This window comes from Hyperoodon ampullatus (assembly GCF_949752795.1).
Source record: "Hyperoodon ampullatus genome assembly, chromosome: 7".
Lineage (NCBI taxonomy): Eukaryota > Metazoa > Chordata > Mammalia > Artiodactyla > Ziphiidae > Hyperoodon > Hyperoodon ampullatus.
The window spans coordinates 8,971,809-8,989,043 of record NC_136920.1 but is presented as its reverse complement, the minus strand read 5'-3'; the positions used below and the strand labels follow the sequence as shown (position 1 = coordinate 8,989,043).

At 50.8% G+C, this 17,235-nt stretch overlaps 1 protein-coding gene across 1 annotated transcript; it reads left to right on the top strand.

Annotated features, from left to right (window-relative positions):
* Nucleotides 1–630: 630 nt before the first annotated feature.
* BBS1 (Bardet-Biedl syndrome 1) lies at nucleotides 631–16,920 on the top strand (the record flags this gene model as incomplete). Its single annotated transcript, XM_079709158.1, has 17 exons — nucleotides 631–713; nucleotides 1,063–1,136; nucleotides 1,252–1,286; nucleotides 3,936–4,208; nucleotides 4,323–4,369; nucleotides 4,511–4,549; nucleotides 4,672–4,744; nucleotides 6,933–7,064; nucleotides 7,910–8,016; nucleotides 9,568–9,688; nucleotides 9,863–10,021; nucleotides 11,117–11,186; nucleotides 11,786–11,944; nucleotides 14,414–14,547; nucleotides 15,574–15,708; nucleotides 16,514–16,600; nucleotides 16,834–16,920. The coding sequence occupies exons 1-17, from the start codon at nucleotides 667–669 to the stop codon at nucleotides 16,918–16,920; spliced, it is 1,779 nt and encodes a 592-aa protein (XP_079565284.1). The 5' UTR covers nucleotides 631–666.
* Nucleotides 16,921–17,235: the final 315 nt, after the last annotated feature.

The window sequence follows — 17,235 nt, the reverse complement described above, 5'->3', positions numbered from 1 at the left end:
TCCCAGCAGGGTGCTGGGATCAAGGCCTGCGGAGGGAGAAGGAGGGTCATTTTTAGGCTCCCATTCACAACGGGATTTTGACACCACCTCTAAATGTGGATATACAGAGAGTCAAGAGATGAACGTAGCACAATTTTTGTCGTCCTCCTTCGTGGCTTTTCTTCTATTTAAAAATATTCCAGGAACCTAAAAACTGGAAAGCCTCAACTTCAGTCACAATCCTAGGATTTAATCTCTTACCCTTTGTGTTTTTTTCTCTGAGCCTGGACCTCTCGAGTAAGGAGGGAGAAAAGGAGTGGCCTCTTTTCCACCCGGTTAACCATGAGGATGAAGAGGGGAGGAGTTACGTTTTGCTGTTCATAAACACTAGAAGGGCTTCTCTCCAGGGCTCAAAGCCAGAGGGCCCTGCCGCTGACCCTGAGCTGCAGGGCCCAGAAGCTCCTACTGGAAGGATCAATGATAAATGATATGAGCTGGAATGAGGGATTGCATCTCAGTAGCTAGAAACCCGGCACAAGCCAGAGCATCCTGCTCGCTGGCCTCTGCGTCCCGGGTCGGAAAGCTGAGCGCCCGGAACCTTTATACGCGAGCTTTCCAGAACCCGGGCTCTATTAGGCGCTGCGCGGCGGCTTGCCGGAGCTGGTTGCCGGGGTGACGCCTGAGAAGATGGCTGCTGCGTCTTCGTCGGATTCCGACAGCGGCAGAGCTGAGAGGTGAAGGCTGGGGTCCTTGAGGCCTCTTTTCCTACCTATGTAAAGAGGGTGCCCTGGTCCCCGGGATCTGGGCTCCTGCGGTTCTCAGCAGCGCTGGCGGTCCTTGAAGGGCTCTTAGAGATCAAGTGGGGAAACTGAGGCCCAAGGAGTGAATGGGTGCGTGTGGGTGACTCGAGGTCACTCTGTGCGCCGGTGGTGGAGCCTGGACTTGGACCCAGATGTTCTATACCCCTAGTTCAGAGCTCCCTACACACCTCATTCTCAGAAATCAGCTCCGGCAAGTTTTCTTCCCCTCCCTTGGGATTCATCTTCCGCGCCCCCCGCAACTCTTTCCCTCTTCTCCCAACAGTGAAGCCAGTTCGAAATGGCTGGATGCACACTACGACCCCATGGCCAACATCCACACCTTTTCCGCCTGCCTGCGTGAGTCTCTGGGACCAGGAATCCCGGTTCTTGGGGGACGGAGGAGTCAGATGGTTCTGTAGGGAAGCCTCTAGAATTCTGAGACCCTGGCTTATGGCTATTTTATGTTTTCCAGAGCTGGCAGATTTGCATGGGGACGGGGAGTACAAGGTAAGCATATCACCCCAGAGGTGAGACTTCCCGATGGCTCCAAAGAAGCTCAGCATAATCTGGAATTAATGTGTACTTTGAAAAAGCACATTTAGGGTTAATTTTTATTTGTAATGTGGAAAGTGAAGAGAACCTGTTGATTTCACAGTATAGACTGCGGAAAGTAAAGCAAAGCAAAATGCTGCTGGAAATTATACTAAGATAAAGCCTCTTAATTTTGTTAACTTGAAGTAATTCTTTGCTGGAAGGGCACATCCCTTGGTTGGGGGTGGGACGTTACTCTGGAGGGAAAGTAGAAGGGAGGAGAGTGAGAGTTTTATGTTTATCAAAAGGGCATAGGGACTTCCCTGGTGGTCCAGTGGTTAAGACTCCGCGCTCCCAATGCAGGGGGCCCGGGTGCAATCCCTGGTCAGGGAACTAGATCCCGCATGCCCCAACTAAAGATCCCACGTACCACAACTAAGACCCCAGTGCAGCCAAATAAATATTTTTTTTTTTAAAAAAGGACATAGATTTTAAGATTAGCCATGAGCTAATCATTGTTGAAGCTGGATGATGGGTATTTGGGGTTTCATTATATGAGTCTCTCTACTTTTGTATATGACTGAAAATTTTCCATAATAAAAAGGTTTAATTTTAAATTTAATTTAAAATATAAAGGTAAGTAAATAAAATGTAAATAAAGAAATAAAAAATTGGGGGACTTCCCTGGCAGTCCAGTGGTTAAGAGTCCACACTTCCAATGCAAGGGGAGTGGGTTCAACCTCTGGTTGGGGAACTAAGATCCCACATGCCGCACGGGGCAGTCAAGAAAATATTGAAAAAAGAAGAAAAATAGATTAAAAAATTTGAAGGCGCAGGTTTTTAAAAGGTTGAGATATATATTGGGCTAAATAAAGGAAGTTAACTCTCTTTGAGGCAGTTTCACATACATAGATATTATTTATTAGTGGGAAAATAGATTCTGAGAGGCTGAGTTTACCGAGTTTGTAAAAGGTGGCAGACCTGGGTCTGTCAGCCCTCAGCAAGGGCAGTGAACCCACAATGAGTGTGTTATGTGGGCAGCTTGAAGGGAATCATACCCTACATGGACTGTGCAGTAGGATTTGGTGACTTTGGCCCCCAAATTCCTATCCATAAATCATTCAACAATTCGGCAAGCATACAGTGAACCCCTTCTGCGTGTCAGGTGTTGTGCACACACTAAACTCAGAAATGAGTCAGTTCATAGTCAGAAGGAGATATAGACAATGTCCTTAATTCATCCCTGATGTTGACTGAACACCTAGTGTATGCTTGGCGCTGGGCTGACAGCAGTGAAGGGTAGAGAAATCACAGATCCAATAACTAATGTGAAATGGTAACGCTTGGGTGTAATAACTTTTTCAATGGCTAGTTTGCTTACTGTCGATTCCCAGCATCTAATCCAGTGCCTGGCACGAATTAGATAATTGATAAATATTTTTGGGGTAGATGAGTGGATGCTAAAATAGAATATATGGAAAGTATTACTGGAGCACCAATGAAAGAACAGTGAATCTATCAGGACGCACTAGAGGGCAGTAACATGAACTGGTGCTGAAGGATGAATGAAGTGTCCCAAGAAGGCATGGAAGAGAGGAGGGCATTCCAGGCAGAGGAAACAGCACAAGCAGAGGCAGAGAGGCTTGGAAGTTCACAGCATATTTGGAAAGAGTAAATTTGAAATTAGAAAGTTGAGGCCAATATGAAATAAGAGTTAAGACCACTGGCTTTGGATCCAGACAGACCTAGGTTCAGGTCCTAGCTCTACCACTCACTAGCCGTGTGACTTTTACCTAACATCTCTAAGCCACAGCTTCCTCATTTGTGAAATGAGGCTAATAGTCGTACCTACCTCACAGGTTGTTGCTAGGATTAAATGAAAGGATGCATGAAGTTACTGGTGTGGCTCCTGGCACACTGTACATGCTCAGAATCCCGGCATTCTGTGGCAGCCCCCATACTGCCTGGAGCATAGCATGGATAGGGAGGTGTTAGAAAACAAGCTGGGAACCAGATCAGAGGGGCCTTGAAGGCCTCACTCAGGAGAATGGGTTTGCATGACAGCTACAGTGGCTTGGAGGGTGGAAAAGACAGGCTGAGGAGCTTGGTTCTCTTCTCTGGGTCCATAGAGCACATCCTGCTCTGCGTGATTGGTTCTGCATCTTTAGCTCTGTTCCCGTTTGGAAGCCAGGCCTCGGAGCCCAGATATGAGTTTCAGGCCCCCCACTGACCTCAGCAACTGTTCCAGTGTCTAGAACAGTGCCTGGCATGGAGCAGGCCCTGAAGAAATGTTTACTGAACAAACAATGAAAACATCAGCTGCCACCTATTCCTCGCTAGGTTCTCTAGTTGATTATCTCATTTGATTTTCACTACAAGGGTCATATGGTAGGTATTCCCCTTTTGCACGTGGGAAAACTGTGGCTCAGGAAGTTGCATCAGTTTTCCCAAGGTCACACAGCTTGCAAGCCTTCTTGCAAAGCCTTTGCCCTTCCCCCACCCACCCATGGTGCATTGTGAGCGTATATGAATGTGCACCAGCAAAAAGCTAAGCCCAAGAAGAGGGGCAGTAGTGGGGGTGGTCTTTAGACCCTGAGCCTGGAATCAGCCAGCCTCTCTCTACAGCTGGTGGTGGGGGACCTTGGCCCAGGTGGGCAGCAGCCCCGCCTGAAGGTGCTTAAAGGACCCACAGTGCTGAGCGAAAGCCCGCTACCTGCCCTGCCAGCCGCTGCTGCCACCTTCCTCATGGAGCAACACGAACCCCGGACACCAGCGCTGGCACTCGCGTCAGGCCCTTGTGTGTATGTGTATAAGAATCTCAGGCCCTACTTCAAGTTCAGCCTGCCCCAGCTGCCTCCAAACCCCCTGGAACAGGACCTTTGGAACCAGGCCAAAGAGGTGAGTGATGTGCGGGATGAGAACGAGAAGGCAAAGGTGGCAGCCTTGGGGTTGTCCTCGTTCCCTGCCTGGCTCTGGTGCTCACAGGCTGTACCTTCTTCCAACCTGGCACAGGACCGGATCGACCCCCTGACCCTGAAGGAGATGCTGGAGGGCATCCGGTGAGATCCCACTTCCCCCTTTGTATGCCTCCTACCCCTCCCTCATTCCCCCACCCCTACGCCTTCATCCCAGAGCCCACAGTCTGACCCCCAGGCCCTGTTCCTTAACTAAACCTGCCATGATGGTCCCTCTCCTTACAGGGAGAAGGCAGAGGTGCCTTTGTCTGTACAGTCACTCAGGTAAGGGCCCTCTGGAGGGCCAGAGCTCCAGAAGCTCCCAGCGGGGAGGGAGCAGCTGTGGAGTGGCCTGGGGAGGGCAGCCAGGCCCAAGGCATGCAGGTGTCAGTGCTCTGTGTGTCCAGGTTTCTGCAGGTGGAGCTGAGTGAAATGGAGGCATTTGTGAACCAGCACAAGTCCAAGTCCATCAGGCGGCAGGTACTGCCCCTCTCTTCTTATTTCCCTAGAAAAAATATGGACAGTTTTTTAAAAAGACCATGTAACATTAGTGGTAAATTCTACAGCCAAATGTGACTAGTTTTACTTTGCAGTTACCCTTCCACATATATAGTCACAAAGCTGCAGGGCTTCTACTTTCCAGTTAACAATGACAGCTTTTTTTTTTTTTTAATAAATTTATTTATTTATTTTCATTTTTAAAATTTTTTGCTGCATTGGGTTTTTGTTGCTGCACGCGGGCTTTCTCTAGTTGCGGTGAGCGGAGGCTACTCTTCGTTGCGGTGTGCAGGCTTCTCATTGCGGTGGCTTCTCTTGTTGCGGAGCACGGGCTCTAGGCGCGCAGGCTCAGTAGTTGTGGCACATGGGCTCAGTAGTTGTGGCGCACGGGCTTAGTTGCTCCACAGCATGTGGGATCTTCCCGGACCAGGGCTTGAACCTATGTCCCCTGCACTGGCAGGCAGATTCCTAACCACTGCACCACCAGGGAAGCCCCACAGTGACAGCTTTGAATTGATATATAGTTATGTAGCTTTATATAACTTTTATCATCTTGGGGGTAAAGGTAATATATTTTCATTAGAGAAAACTTTGAAAATAAAGAGAAATATAAAGGAGAAATTATAAGTGAATACACTCACTACTCAGAGGTACTCTTACCATTTTGGTAACTTTCCTTTATAAATATGCTTTTATATCCTGCTTCCCTTGAGTACATAACATTATATCTTGAGCATTAGTCTTGAAGAACTCCATTTTTAATCAAGTGGCCCCTTGATTATTTCATTGATTATTCATTATTTCATTCATAGTTTATGTAACTATTCACATGCAGGTCATTGGAGAAGAAATGTCTCCTTTTTATGCACTTCATATTTTTCTTAGTTATGCTTTTAATGGCTTTATTGATGATCCTATTTGTTGATGAACTCCAGTGGTTCCTGACCTAGGGGTTCCTGACCCTAGCCCAGGGATGGGCTCCCACAGCTGTCCCTGCATTTCAGAAAGCCGCAGGGGAACCGGCTACTTCCTGTAGAGGCCATGTGGGCCGAACACCCTGACCAACACATACCTCAGCATTTGGCTAGCCTTAGACAATTCTGTGAGAAACATTGTTCTCTCCTGCTGAGCAGCAGCTCAGGTCCGCAGTTGTCACTGTCACTGAGAACTTTTAAAATCAGGAAGTGAATTAAGTAAGTATTGCTTAAAAGATGCAGTCTTGGGGAGGCCATCGTTCCAAGTATGTGCCATGGTTACATGATTGGGAGCCACTAACATCCATGTTTCTATAGCTTTTCTCCTTCCACTAGGCATTGAGGATCATTCCTTTTTTTTTTTTATCTTAAAGATAGTCACACAATGAACAGCTTTATCCAAAGAAACTTTTTAGTCCTGCTAAATTATTTCCACAGGAGAAATTCCTAAAAAAGGGATCGTGCCGGGCTTCCATGGTGGCGCAGTGGTTGAGAGTCCGCCTGCCGATGCAGGGGACACGGGTTCGTGCCCCGGTCCAGGAAGACCCCACATGCCGCGGAGCGGCTGGGCCCGTGAGCCATGGCCGCTGAGCCTGCGCGTCTGGAGCCTGTGCTCCGCAACGGGAGAGGCCACAACAGTGAAAGGCCCGTGTAGCACCAAAAAAAAAAAGGGATCGTCCCCTTCTCTTTTGTTTTCTCTCCAATCACAATTAAAAAAAGAACATATGCCCACCGTAGAAACTGTAGGAAAGCACAATGAAGAAATTAAACATCACCTATGATCTCATTGTCCAGAGATAACCAGTATTTGTATTTAAGGGTTTAGCCTTCCAGCATGTTTTTTTATTCATATATTTTTTTAAAACTGGGATAATACTAACATAACTTTTTACCTGTGTTTTCTCTTAATACGTTAGAAGCATCCTCCCTGTCATTGAGTCTTCTTGTAAAATGTGATTTTTGTAAATGACTGCATGGGTTTTTTATTATACAGATAGATTATGATTGACTTAGACAATCCTCTTTTGTTAGAAAGTTAGGTTTGTTGCAGTAAACACCTTTGTACATAAATCTTCTGTCACATCTCTGATACTCTTCCTCCTCCTTTGCCCTCTTTCTTCCTGGGGCGTCCTGGGAGTATCTGGGGGGGATGGTGTGAGGGGAGCTACTGGGTGACCCCTGAAGTCCCTCTGCAGACGGTCATCACCACCATGACCACCTTAAAGAAGAACCTGGCTGACGAGGACGCTGTGTCCTGCCTGGTGCTGGGCACTGAGAACAAGGAGCTCCTGGTGCTGGACCCAGAGGCCTTCACTGTTTTGGCCAAGGTCAGTGTGGGGCCTGGCCGTGGGCACACCCGTGGCCCAGGCTCCATTCCCTCCCCTGTTCCCCAATATCTCCTGCCCCCCAGTTAGTTCTTGGTAATATGTGTTCATTGTAGAAAATTATAAAATGTAGATAAGCATAAAGAAAGAGATATAGGGACCTGCCTGGCGGTCCAGTGGTTAAGACTCTGTGCTTCCACTGCAGGGGGCACGGGTTCAAGCCCTGGTCAGGGAACTAAGATCCCACATGCCATGTGATGGGGCAAAAAAAAAAAAAAAAGAAGAAGAAGAAAAGAAAAAGATATATATCCCCAAATCCCACCACCCGCAGATAAGTCTTTGGCATAAGTCTTTCCAGACATTTTCATATTTAGACACAGATATATAACTTTACATAATTTTTTTTTTTTACAAATATGGCCTCGTGGTATAGGATCATGTAAGCTACTGTTTTCATGTAGCAGAAGCTTATCAGTATCTTTCCATATCTATATAAAACCACATCAGCCTTTGCAAAGGCCACACAACATCGATTATATAGGTGTACCCTGTCACCTATTGTACATTTGTTTGCAGTTTTTTGTTATTATTAACACACCTCAGTGGGCTTCCTTGCCCAAACATCTTTGCGTGCTTATCTAAATGCTTCCTTACGATGCATTCCTAGAAGTGGCCTAGTTTAGTCAAAGGGCTACATGTTGCCGAGTTTCCTTCCAGAAAAATTGTACAAGTTTAAACTGTGACCAGCAGGGTGTGAATGAGGAGATTGGGACTTGGAGGAATTACTTCAGGTCTGGGACGGGCTGGGGCTCCAGGGAAATCCGGATGTTTGAGTCTCTTCTTTGCAGATGAGCCTACCCAGCGTCCCCGTCTTCCTGGAGGTTTCTGGCCAGTTCGATGTGGAGTTCCGTCTTGCTGCTGCCTGCCGCAACGGGAACATCTATATGCTGAGAAGGTAGCCACATCCGTGGTCTCTGGGGCCAGAGGAACATCTCAGAAACCTGGTGGTCTTGAGGGCTTGTAAGATGAGCAGGGGGCTTTGGGGCTGGAATGTGGGAATGGAAAGAGCTGAGAACTTCATATAGGAGGCAGAGCCCTTGAGCACAGGGGACATGTGGAGGCTTGTCCGATGGGGCCTGGCAAAGTGAGAGACTGGGCTGGGTGGCCGTAACACGAGTGATGCAGTCAGATATTAGAAGAAATAAAAATAGTCTCTCATATTTGTTCTGTTGCTTTTATAGATATGTGAAATTTCCTTATGCATTAGTTTGATATTTCTCAACAGTCGTTTTTTTTAATTCAAGAAATGTTTTTGCGCACCTACTATGTATTAAGCATTGTATAATGTATTGGGGATATATTGATGAACAAAACATTAACAAAGTCCCTGCCCTTGTGGGAAGATAGATATTAAAGTCAACAAACCAAGATAATATTGCAAACTGGATGCATGCTATGGAGGAAAAATATAGGCTCAATGGGAAAAAATAATGGGGTCAGGGTGATCAGCGAATGCCTATCTGGGGAGATGACTTGAAGGTTAAGAAGGAGCCAGTTGTTCAAAAAGTGAAGCAAGGGCTTCCCTGGTGGCACAGTGGTTGAGAGTCTGCCTGCCAATGCAGGGGACACGGGTTCGTGTCCCGGTCCGGGAAGATCCCACATGCCGCGGAGCGGCTGGGCCTGTGAGCCATGGCCGCTGAGCCTGTGCATCCGGAGCCTGTGCTCTGCAAAAGTGAAGCAAGAGTGTTACAGGCAGAGGAAATTTAAGCGAACTCTAGGTGGGAAAGACTTTGTCTTGTCCCACTCAAGCTTGGTGGCAAGACATGACGTAGCGACCAGGGTCGGCTCATGCAGGACCTGGTGGGACATGGTAAAGATTTTGGATTTTATCCGAAGTGCAGTAGAAAACTATCATGGGGTTTTACTCAGAAGAATGACATGACCCGTTTACATTTTTTAAAGATTACCGTGCTGGGTGGAGGGTAGATTGGAAGGAGTCCCAGAGACCAGTGGGGAAGCTCTCAGACAAGTCATCAGGTGGGAGATGACTCTGGCTCAGACTTAAGAAAGGTGGGCTAGAGCCTGTGATGGACAGACAGGAATTATCCCCACTTTCTGGATAAGAGAAATTAAGACTCAGAGGCCAGGAAACTGAGAACTGTGCATTTACACAGAGTAAACTCCTCATGCTTTTCTGATAAATTACTAAACTACGTCGGTCCATCACTTTGTCTAACCTGCGGTACGCTAACTGTAAACTGATAAATGCCAGGTTATCACACAAATTACTGTGGTAAAGTTGAGAGGAAGACTAGGAGGGAAGACACACTTCCTGTTATCCAAGGTCATGCAGCTACTAAGTCATAGAGGTGGAACTAATACCGCAGTCATCTGCTTGTGGGCCAAGGTTCCTGCCAGGATAGTCTGTGGGGCTTGGAAAGAGGAGGGTCAGCCGGGGAAGGAGAGAGGGTTCCTCTGGGGCTGGGAGAGTGTCTTTATTCCACAGAGACTCCAAGCGCCCCAAGTACTGCATCGAGCTGAGTGCCCAGCCTGTGGGGCTTGTCCGGGTTCACAAGGTCCTGGTGGTGGGCAGCAACCAAGACAGCCTGCATGGCTTCACCCACAAGGTGTGGCCTCTGGGCAAGCCCCAGCCCCAGCCCCTCCACCCGTGCCTCCTTAGTCCCCCTCAGCAGGCGAGCCCTTCCGACCTTCCCTTCCCAGCAACTCCAGCCACCCCTTCTTTCCACTCTTAAGCCCTGAGCCCCCTGCAGACACTTAGCCGTCCCCCGTCCCCCCCGCAGGGTAAGAGGCTGTGGACGGTGCAGATGCCCGCAGCCATCCTGACCATGAACCTCCTGGAGCAGCGCTCCCGGGGCCTGCAGGCCGTCATGGCCGGACTGGCCAACGGGGAGGTCCGCATCTACCGCGACAAGGCCCTGCTCAGCGTCGTCCACACGCCGGTGAGCTGCTGCCTCCTCCTTGCCCCGCTCCCCTCTGTGGGGCCCCTTAGCTGCCTCTCCTGACCCCACTCCAGCTGCCACCCTTAACTTCTGATGCATTTTGAAAACATTCGTTGAGCATCCCATATGCACAACTCACTGTATTAGAAGGATAAATCAGTGACTGAATCCTTACTGTCGGGGAACTTACAGTCTGAAGTGATAGCCAGCTAGAGACACAGCCGATTCAAATACAAGGCAGACTAAAGCAGAGTAAAGCACTGAAAAAGCACAGAGGCAGCCTAGTGACTGGGGGTGGTGGTGAAGGGGGACGGAACTCAGGAGCCATTTCACAGGGCAAATCACAATTTAGCTGGGCCTCGAAGCAGTCTGCTTCGATAAATGGAGTGGATAAATGGAGATAGAATATTCCAGACTGGAAATAACATGAACAAAGGCTGAGAGGCATGAGTGTTCTTTAAAGGAATCCAGGTAGTTTGATGAATCTGGACCAAAGTTCTTCAAACAAAATCAATTTAATAGGCCAGCAACAGAACCAGAAAAAAGAAGTTCAGAATATATCACATGTGAAACTTTGTGTACCTGTATGTATAAAATGTCGTATGTCACAATGTAAAATTGGAAAGCAGCTGGTTTGGACCAGGCTGCTGGGAGGGCAGGCGGTGTGGTATGTGGGTTGGGGAAAGGGCAGGGAGAGAACAGATAGAAAAGGCAGGTTGGCATCAGATGCGGAAGGCCTTGAATGTCCTGACAAGGAGGGCAAAAGCCAGTGGAGGTTTTTCAGCGGGGAATAGGCGTGGTCATATTTGTATTTTTGAAAGGCAGCAGAGGCAGCAGTGTGAAAGACACTGGGGAGGAAGACTAGGCTGGGAGACCTCTTAGAAAGCTGACCCCAGAGCCAGTGATGTTCAGTCTGGAACTGTGGCCGCAGCAGTGAGGAGGGGGCTGGGATTAGAGGCAGCGTGGCTCCAGGCCTCGACTCACATCTCACCTCTTACATCATGTCTGGGGTCTCCCAGCCTTATCCCCCTCCCCCCAGTCTTGCTCTCCTCACTGAGTCATTTTCCCAGCTAAACTCTGACATTGCCACCGTAGGATGCAGTGACCAGCCTTTGCTTTGGCCGCTACGGGCGGGAAGATCACACCCTCATCATGACTACACGAGGTGAGGCGAGTCAGGCCTGGCAGGGGTTTTAAAGTTGGGAGTCAGTGAGATAGGCCAGATCCTGGGAAAGAAGAGGAGGCGGATGTGGAACATGGGTGGGCCTGGGTTTGGAAAGCAGGGCTTGCAGACACATGTCCTTTCTGGGCTGGGCCTTCACTGGGGACAGCTCACCAGCAGTCCGATGTCACTACCTGGGGGCCAGGCCCTGGCTGTATCTCCAGTTCACCCCAGTATCTGCCACAACGCCAGGAACATCACAGTGGTCAATAAATAACTGTTAGGGAATTCCCTGGCGGTCCAGTGGTTAGGGCTCTGCGCTTCCACTACAGGGGACCCGGGTTCAATCCCTGGTCAGGGAAGTAAGATCCCGCAAGCAGAGTGCCGCAGCCAAAAATAAACAGACAAACAAGTAAATCAGCTGCTAAATGAATGAATGAATTAATAGTAGGACACACTTCTTTCCTTCCAGAAACTCAGAGTCTCAGCAGGAAGACTGAAATGTGTCAATATGAGACAGATTGTTTGGGAAGAAAGAATGGGAATGAATGTAGGGTAGAACTGGGGAGGACAAATCTGCTTCTGTCTGTCCTCCTCCCTAGGTGGTGGCCTGATTATCAAGATCCTGAAGCGCACAGCAGTGTTTGTGGACGGGGGAGGTGAAGCAGGTCCCCCACCAGCCCAGGCCATGAAACTCAACATGCCCCGAAAGACCCGGCTTTATGTGGATCAGACACTGCGAGAGCGGGAAGCCGGCACCGGTGAGATTCAGGCTGGCTCCTTCCTGTTCCTCCTCCCTTGCGCCAAGGCAGCAGGAACTGGGTGAATGCCACCTGGGTGCCCTGAGCAGTGGGAGGAGACCTGGGTGAACCGGGTGGGTCTCATGCCTCTGGAAGCCCAGAGACAGCCTAGGAGGTACACCCTGCCAACAAAGAGCTACAGCTCAAGGTGGAAGGTGCTGTGGGTGAGGGCGAGAGCCCTTAGAATTCAAGGAGGGAGCAGCCACTTCTAGATGGAGGAATTCTCATGAGAGAAGTAGAATCTGATCGAGGTTCTTCCTTATCCTATTTGATTTTCCTGCTCTCTTTGTTCATTCATTCACTTAATACCTATGATTATGCCAGGCCTTGTGCCAGGCGCCTAGAATCAGGCCAGTCCCTACCTAAAGAGCTCAGTAGACCTTGCTAACTTCATGTTGCATGACAGGTGTAGAATAAGTCTCTGAAGAGGGCTGTTGAGACACACAAGGGAGTGTGTTTGCCTGGGAGCCTGGGAAAGGCTTCAGAGAGAGATGATATTGGATTTGACCCTAAAAGATGATTATAAGCCTACCTGCCAGAGAGGAAGAGGGGAGGGCGATTTAGGCAGAGGCTTGGGAAAAGGCACAGGGCCCTACCTGGATCTAAGCAGCATCTGCCATGTAGCTGCGGGTGCAGTGCAGGAAGGCTCAGTGGCCAGTGGGGAGGCTGGAAAAGCAGGTCAGCTGGCTCCGAAAGGGCCTGGAATGCAAAGTTAAGATGTGTTGGTTTATTCCATGTAGTGGAGAGATGGGAAAGATGTTAAGCAGAAAAATACAGTAACTCAACCCCCTCTGTCTTTGAAAGGAATCTGGCTTACAGTTTAAAGGATAAATTACAGGATAAAAAAAATAGCTAGCAGGCAGTTGTAGCCTAGAGAACCCAAGAGAAGCAATTGATATATTAGAGAAATAATTAGGAAGTTCTCTAAGGTATAATGAAAATAGCAAGAATCAATAGCGTTTGTATATACCAACAGTATCCAGTTAGAAAAGAGAAAGTTTCCATTCACAATAGCAAAGAAATCCTTAGACGTAAACTTAACAAGAAAACATACAAAGTCTAATAAAGAAAATTATAAAACTGCTTTAAAGAACAGGAAAGACCACCTGAATATTTAAATGACGAGACTTACCAAGTCTCAGGGTAGTAAGACCTAAAGTTGTAAAGCTGTTGATTAGTTAACAGCTTCTGAAATTAATCTAGAAACATAGAAAAGTTACAGTTAAAATCCCAATGGGTTTTATTTTGAGGACTTGACCAGTTGATTCTAAGAGTAAATCTAAGAAGTTTGGGGAAAATAAGAATGAGGAGACTCAGCCTATCAGATAGCAGAATGAACTAGGAAGCTGTAGGAATTAGCAGCTGTGGCATCAGTATGGGAATTGATACAGCTCAGTGGCACGTTTAGGAAGTCCAGAAACAGACCCTCGTACACGTGGAAAGTCAGTATATGATAGAGGTGTCGTTTCACATTAGTGGGGGAATGAGAGACTCCAAAAAACATAATTAGGACAACTTGTTTCTAGAAAAAAAGTTAGAACTCTCATACCAAACACAGAAGTTAATTCTGGGTAAATTAAAAATAAACTGTGAAAGTATTCGAGGAAAAAGGAAAGAGGAAAGGATGGGGCAACATAAAGATGAAAGCTTCCGAATGGCAGGAGGGTCCTCGCAGGCACAAGGAGCAAGGACAGACTGGCCGAGGGAGGTGCTCAGTCTGGAAACGGGGGACAGTGGGATGGAGGGGAGGGAGCGGGCTCTGGAGACGCCTTGAGGAAGACTCATCCGACCTTGGCAAATGGTTAGCTGTGAGGGGTGAACCTGGGTGACTTGATGGATGGGGATGCAGTGACGGAGTTAGGGAAATGAGGTTGGTTCCGCAGCGTTGAGCTCCAGGGGTTGATGGGACGTCCAGGTGGAGGTGCCCATCAGGCAGTTAGAAGCAGCAGGCAGGCCGGGCGCCAAGCCGCCCAAGATGAGTGCACAGTACCAGGTGCAGACGCGGGCCGGGCCCTGATGCGCCCCTGCCCTCAGGAGCTCGCGGTTGTTCCTCTTTGGGGTGGTCACAGCCGGGACAGGACATGGATGGGTCAGCAAGGAAGACAGAGGATGAGAAGAAGACCAAGGACAAAACTCAAGGGAACCCCAGCCCTTACTAGAAGGAGCCAGCACAGGAGGCTGAGGCTGTGTGGGCAGCCAGGTGGTGGGAGAACCGGGAAGGAGGAGCAGGGAGTGGTCCGCAGCGTCCAGTGTCACCAGAGGCTGGCTGTGGGACCTCAGTCCTCCTGTTGCCCACGTTCCCAGCTTCTGCCCACTGTGCCTTCCTCTTGCACTCTCCCCACGGCCGCCTGAGCAGGAGCGCCCTCTCCCCCGGCCCTGCCCCCTCCTCCCGCCTCACGTCCAGCATCGGCCCTTTGTGTGCCTCCTCAGCCATGCACCGGACCTTCCAGGCAGACCTCTACCTGCTGCGCCTCCGGGCCGCCCGTGCCTACGCGCAGGCCCTCGAGTCCAGCCTGAGCCCTGTGTCTGCGACGGCGCGGGAGCCGCTCAAGCTGCACGCTGTGGTGAGCACCCACGTGGAGGGGGGCATCAGGCCACCTCAGGGCCAGAGGGGCAGAGGTCAGGGCTGGGCGGGCACCCCTCGGCCCCGGAGCGGATCCCAAGGCAACTAGGCCCCGTGCCCCTTCTCACCCTCCCACAGGCCCAGGGCCCAGGTCTCACGTCGTCCTCTGTGAGAGCGCTCCCACCTTCCCTTTCCTGTGCCGCCTCTTCCCCTTGGCTGGCCGCAGAGTGGGGCACGCTTTCCAGCCCCCTTATTCCATGCGGTGCCTCAGACGAGCCCCCAGACTTGGGGCAGGGCACACAGGTAGTCACCTTGGGATGTTTCTTCCCAGGAGCCTGGAGGGACTCTTACAGCTGTGGTACAGGGAAGAAACCTGTTCATTTCGGTAACTGCCGGCAGCCCAAGGAGTTCGGACTGCCCGGTACTGGGAAGGGGCCCTCCTGAGACTTACACCGGCACGAGGAGGATGAGGGCCCCTTGTACTCAGACACAAGTGACCTCAAGGTCGTCAGGGCTCCAGCCGGCTCTGAATGGGTCCCTGAGGTGTGCTGTCTGATCCAGTTGGGCTTCTGATATCTCTTTCCCTAAAGAAAGTGGATAGATACAGAGAGGAAGCGGCTGCAGAGCAGTCGAGGGTAAGAGGGAGGAAAGTGAAATCCTTGCAGCCACCAGAGGACGAGGGGAGGAGGTGGGCCAGGCCCTGCGAAGAGTGGGGTGGGCAGGCGCGGACACACGTGGGAGCCAGGGCCGGCTTCCCCAGGCCAGCTGTGCCTCCGACCAGCTTGCTGAGTGGTCTCAGTTGAGCCCCTTCTCCGCTCTGGGCTTTTGCTCATCCCTTGCATGCGGAGCCAAGCTTCTGAGCTCCGTGCCTTTTGAGGGGCGGATGGACCGTGCGTTAGAGGGGTTCAAGGAAGGTGACTTGAGGGCGCTGATGGGGGGGTGGGCGGGCAGGGCCGGGGTAGGCCGTATTCGGCCCCCAAGGCCACTAGGTCCTACAGGCTTTCTCCCCACCCCACCCTCTGCACAGGTTCAGGGCCTGGGCCCCACCTTTAAGCTCACCCTTCACCTGCAGAACACCTCAACAGCCCGACCCATCCTGGGGCTGCTGGTCTGCTTCCTGTACAATGAGGGGCTCTATGCTCTGCCCCGGGCCTTCTTCAAGGTACTGGACCCACCTTACTGAGACCTGGAGTGAGAAAGTGTGGGCGGGGCCGGATTAGATGTCCGCAGGTCAGAGGTGAGGGAGCTGGCAAGTGGCTACAGCCACAGACCAGACTAGGGTGCAGCAGGGGCCCTGGGGAGAGCCCCCGAGACCTGCCTCAGCTGCTTTTCTCCCTGCCTGTGAGAGGTCTCAGGGAGGCACACCGAAGGTTCTGGGAGAACAGTGAGAGTTCAGGTCTCACCGGTGCTGCCCTCAGAAGTCTGTTGGTGCTCTGGGGTCCCAGAGCCCACCCTGTTTTCCCGCCACTCCTGCAGCAGGAATGGGAGCCCCAAGGAGACTCTTCCAGAGTAAAGAGCCTGGTTTCCCCCCAGGTCCAGGTTTGACCCTAAGTTAGAAGGACCAGAAACTGAGAAAGACTTCGGGATGTGAAAGAAATAGCCCTGGACTTGGTTGGAGGTTTAGGTTTAGGGACTTCTCTGGCGGCCCAGTGGATAAGACTCCATGTTTCCCCTACAGGGGGCACGGGTTCGATCCCTGGTCGGGGAACTAAGATCCCACCTGCTGTGCAGTGTGGCCAAAAGAAAAAAAAAGGTTTAGCTTTAATTAGGGACATGCATGCAGCCCTGCGGCATTCACTCCCCCCACTGAGCCCACATCCTCCTCAAACGGGCTTGTCATCCCTGCCCACCCTGCCAGGGCACACTGAAGTTCAGCTGGGACAACAGGTATGAGAGTGCTTTGGAATCTACCAAACACCGTGTAGGCGTGAGGGCTGACTTCCTTACCTCTTTGTCCCCAAACTTAGGTCCCCTTGCTGGTGCCAGGGCTCAACTACCCCCTGGAGACCTTTGTGGAGAGTCTTAGTGACAAGGGCATCTCAGACATTATCAAGGTAGGTTGCCTGTTGGTACTAGTTGGGGAGGTCAGTGTGAGTGAGTGCGGACAAGGCCCCCGGGTGGCTGCCAGGACGGGGTGGGTGTCTGCCCAGTAGAGGCCTCCCAGCCTCCCCCTCCCCTTTGACAGAGCCCTGCACTAGGGCCAGTGCAGACCAGACCGTGCTTGGCCTTTGCAGGAGCAGGGGTAAAGGGGGAATGCCCCCTACTACCTTGAGCACCTTCTCCATAGGTGCTGGTGCTCCGAGAAGGCCAGAGCGCACCCCTGCTCAGCGCCCATATCAACATGCCTGTGAGTGAGGGACTGGCAGCTGCCTGACGCCTGAGCCCGTGTTAAAGCCCCTGTGGAATCAGGACCAGGGAGATCCAGCCCCTTCCACTGAGCCGGGCAGAGTCCACAGCCCCAGGCCCACTCCAGTGCAGCAGTGTGCTGGGCGACAGCCTCCCTCTCCTCTCCTAGTGCCCCTTTCTCACCACCCTGACCACTGGGTGACCTGTAGCAGCAGATCAGTGAGTCTCCAGGAGGTTGGGCTCTGTCCTCCTCAGGGAAACCCAGGCGTTGGCCCTTTGGGCTCTCTCTTCCCCCCACTTTTCCCCAGAAACCACTCCCAGGTCTGAAGGCAGAGTTCTGAAG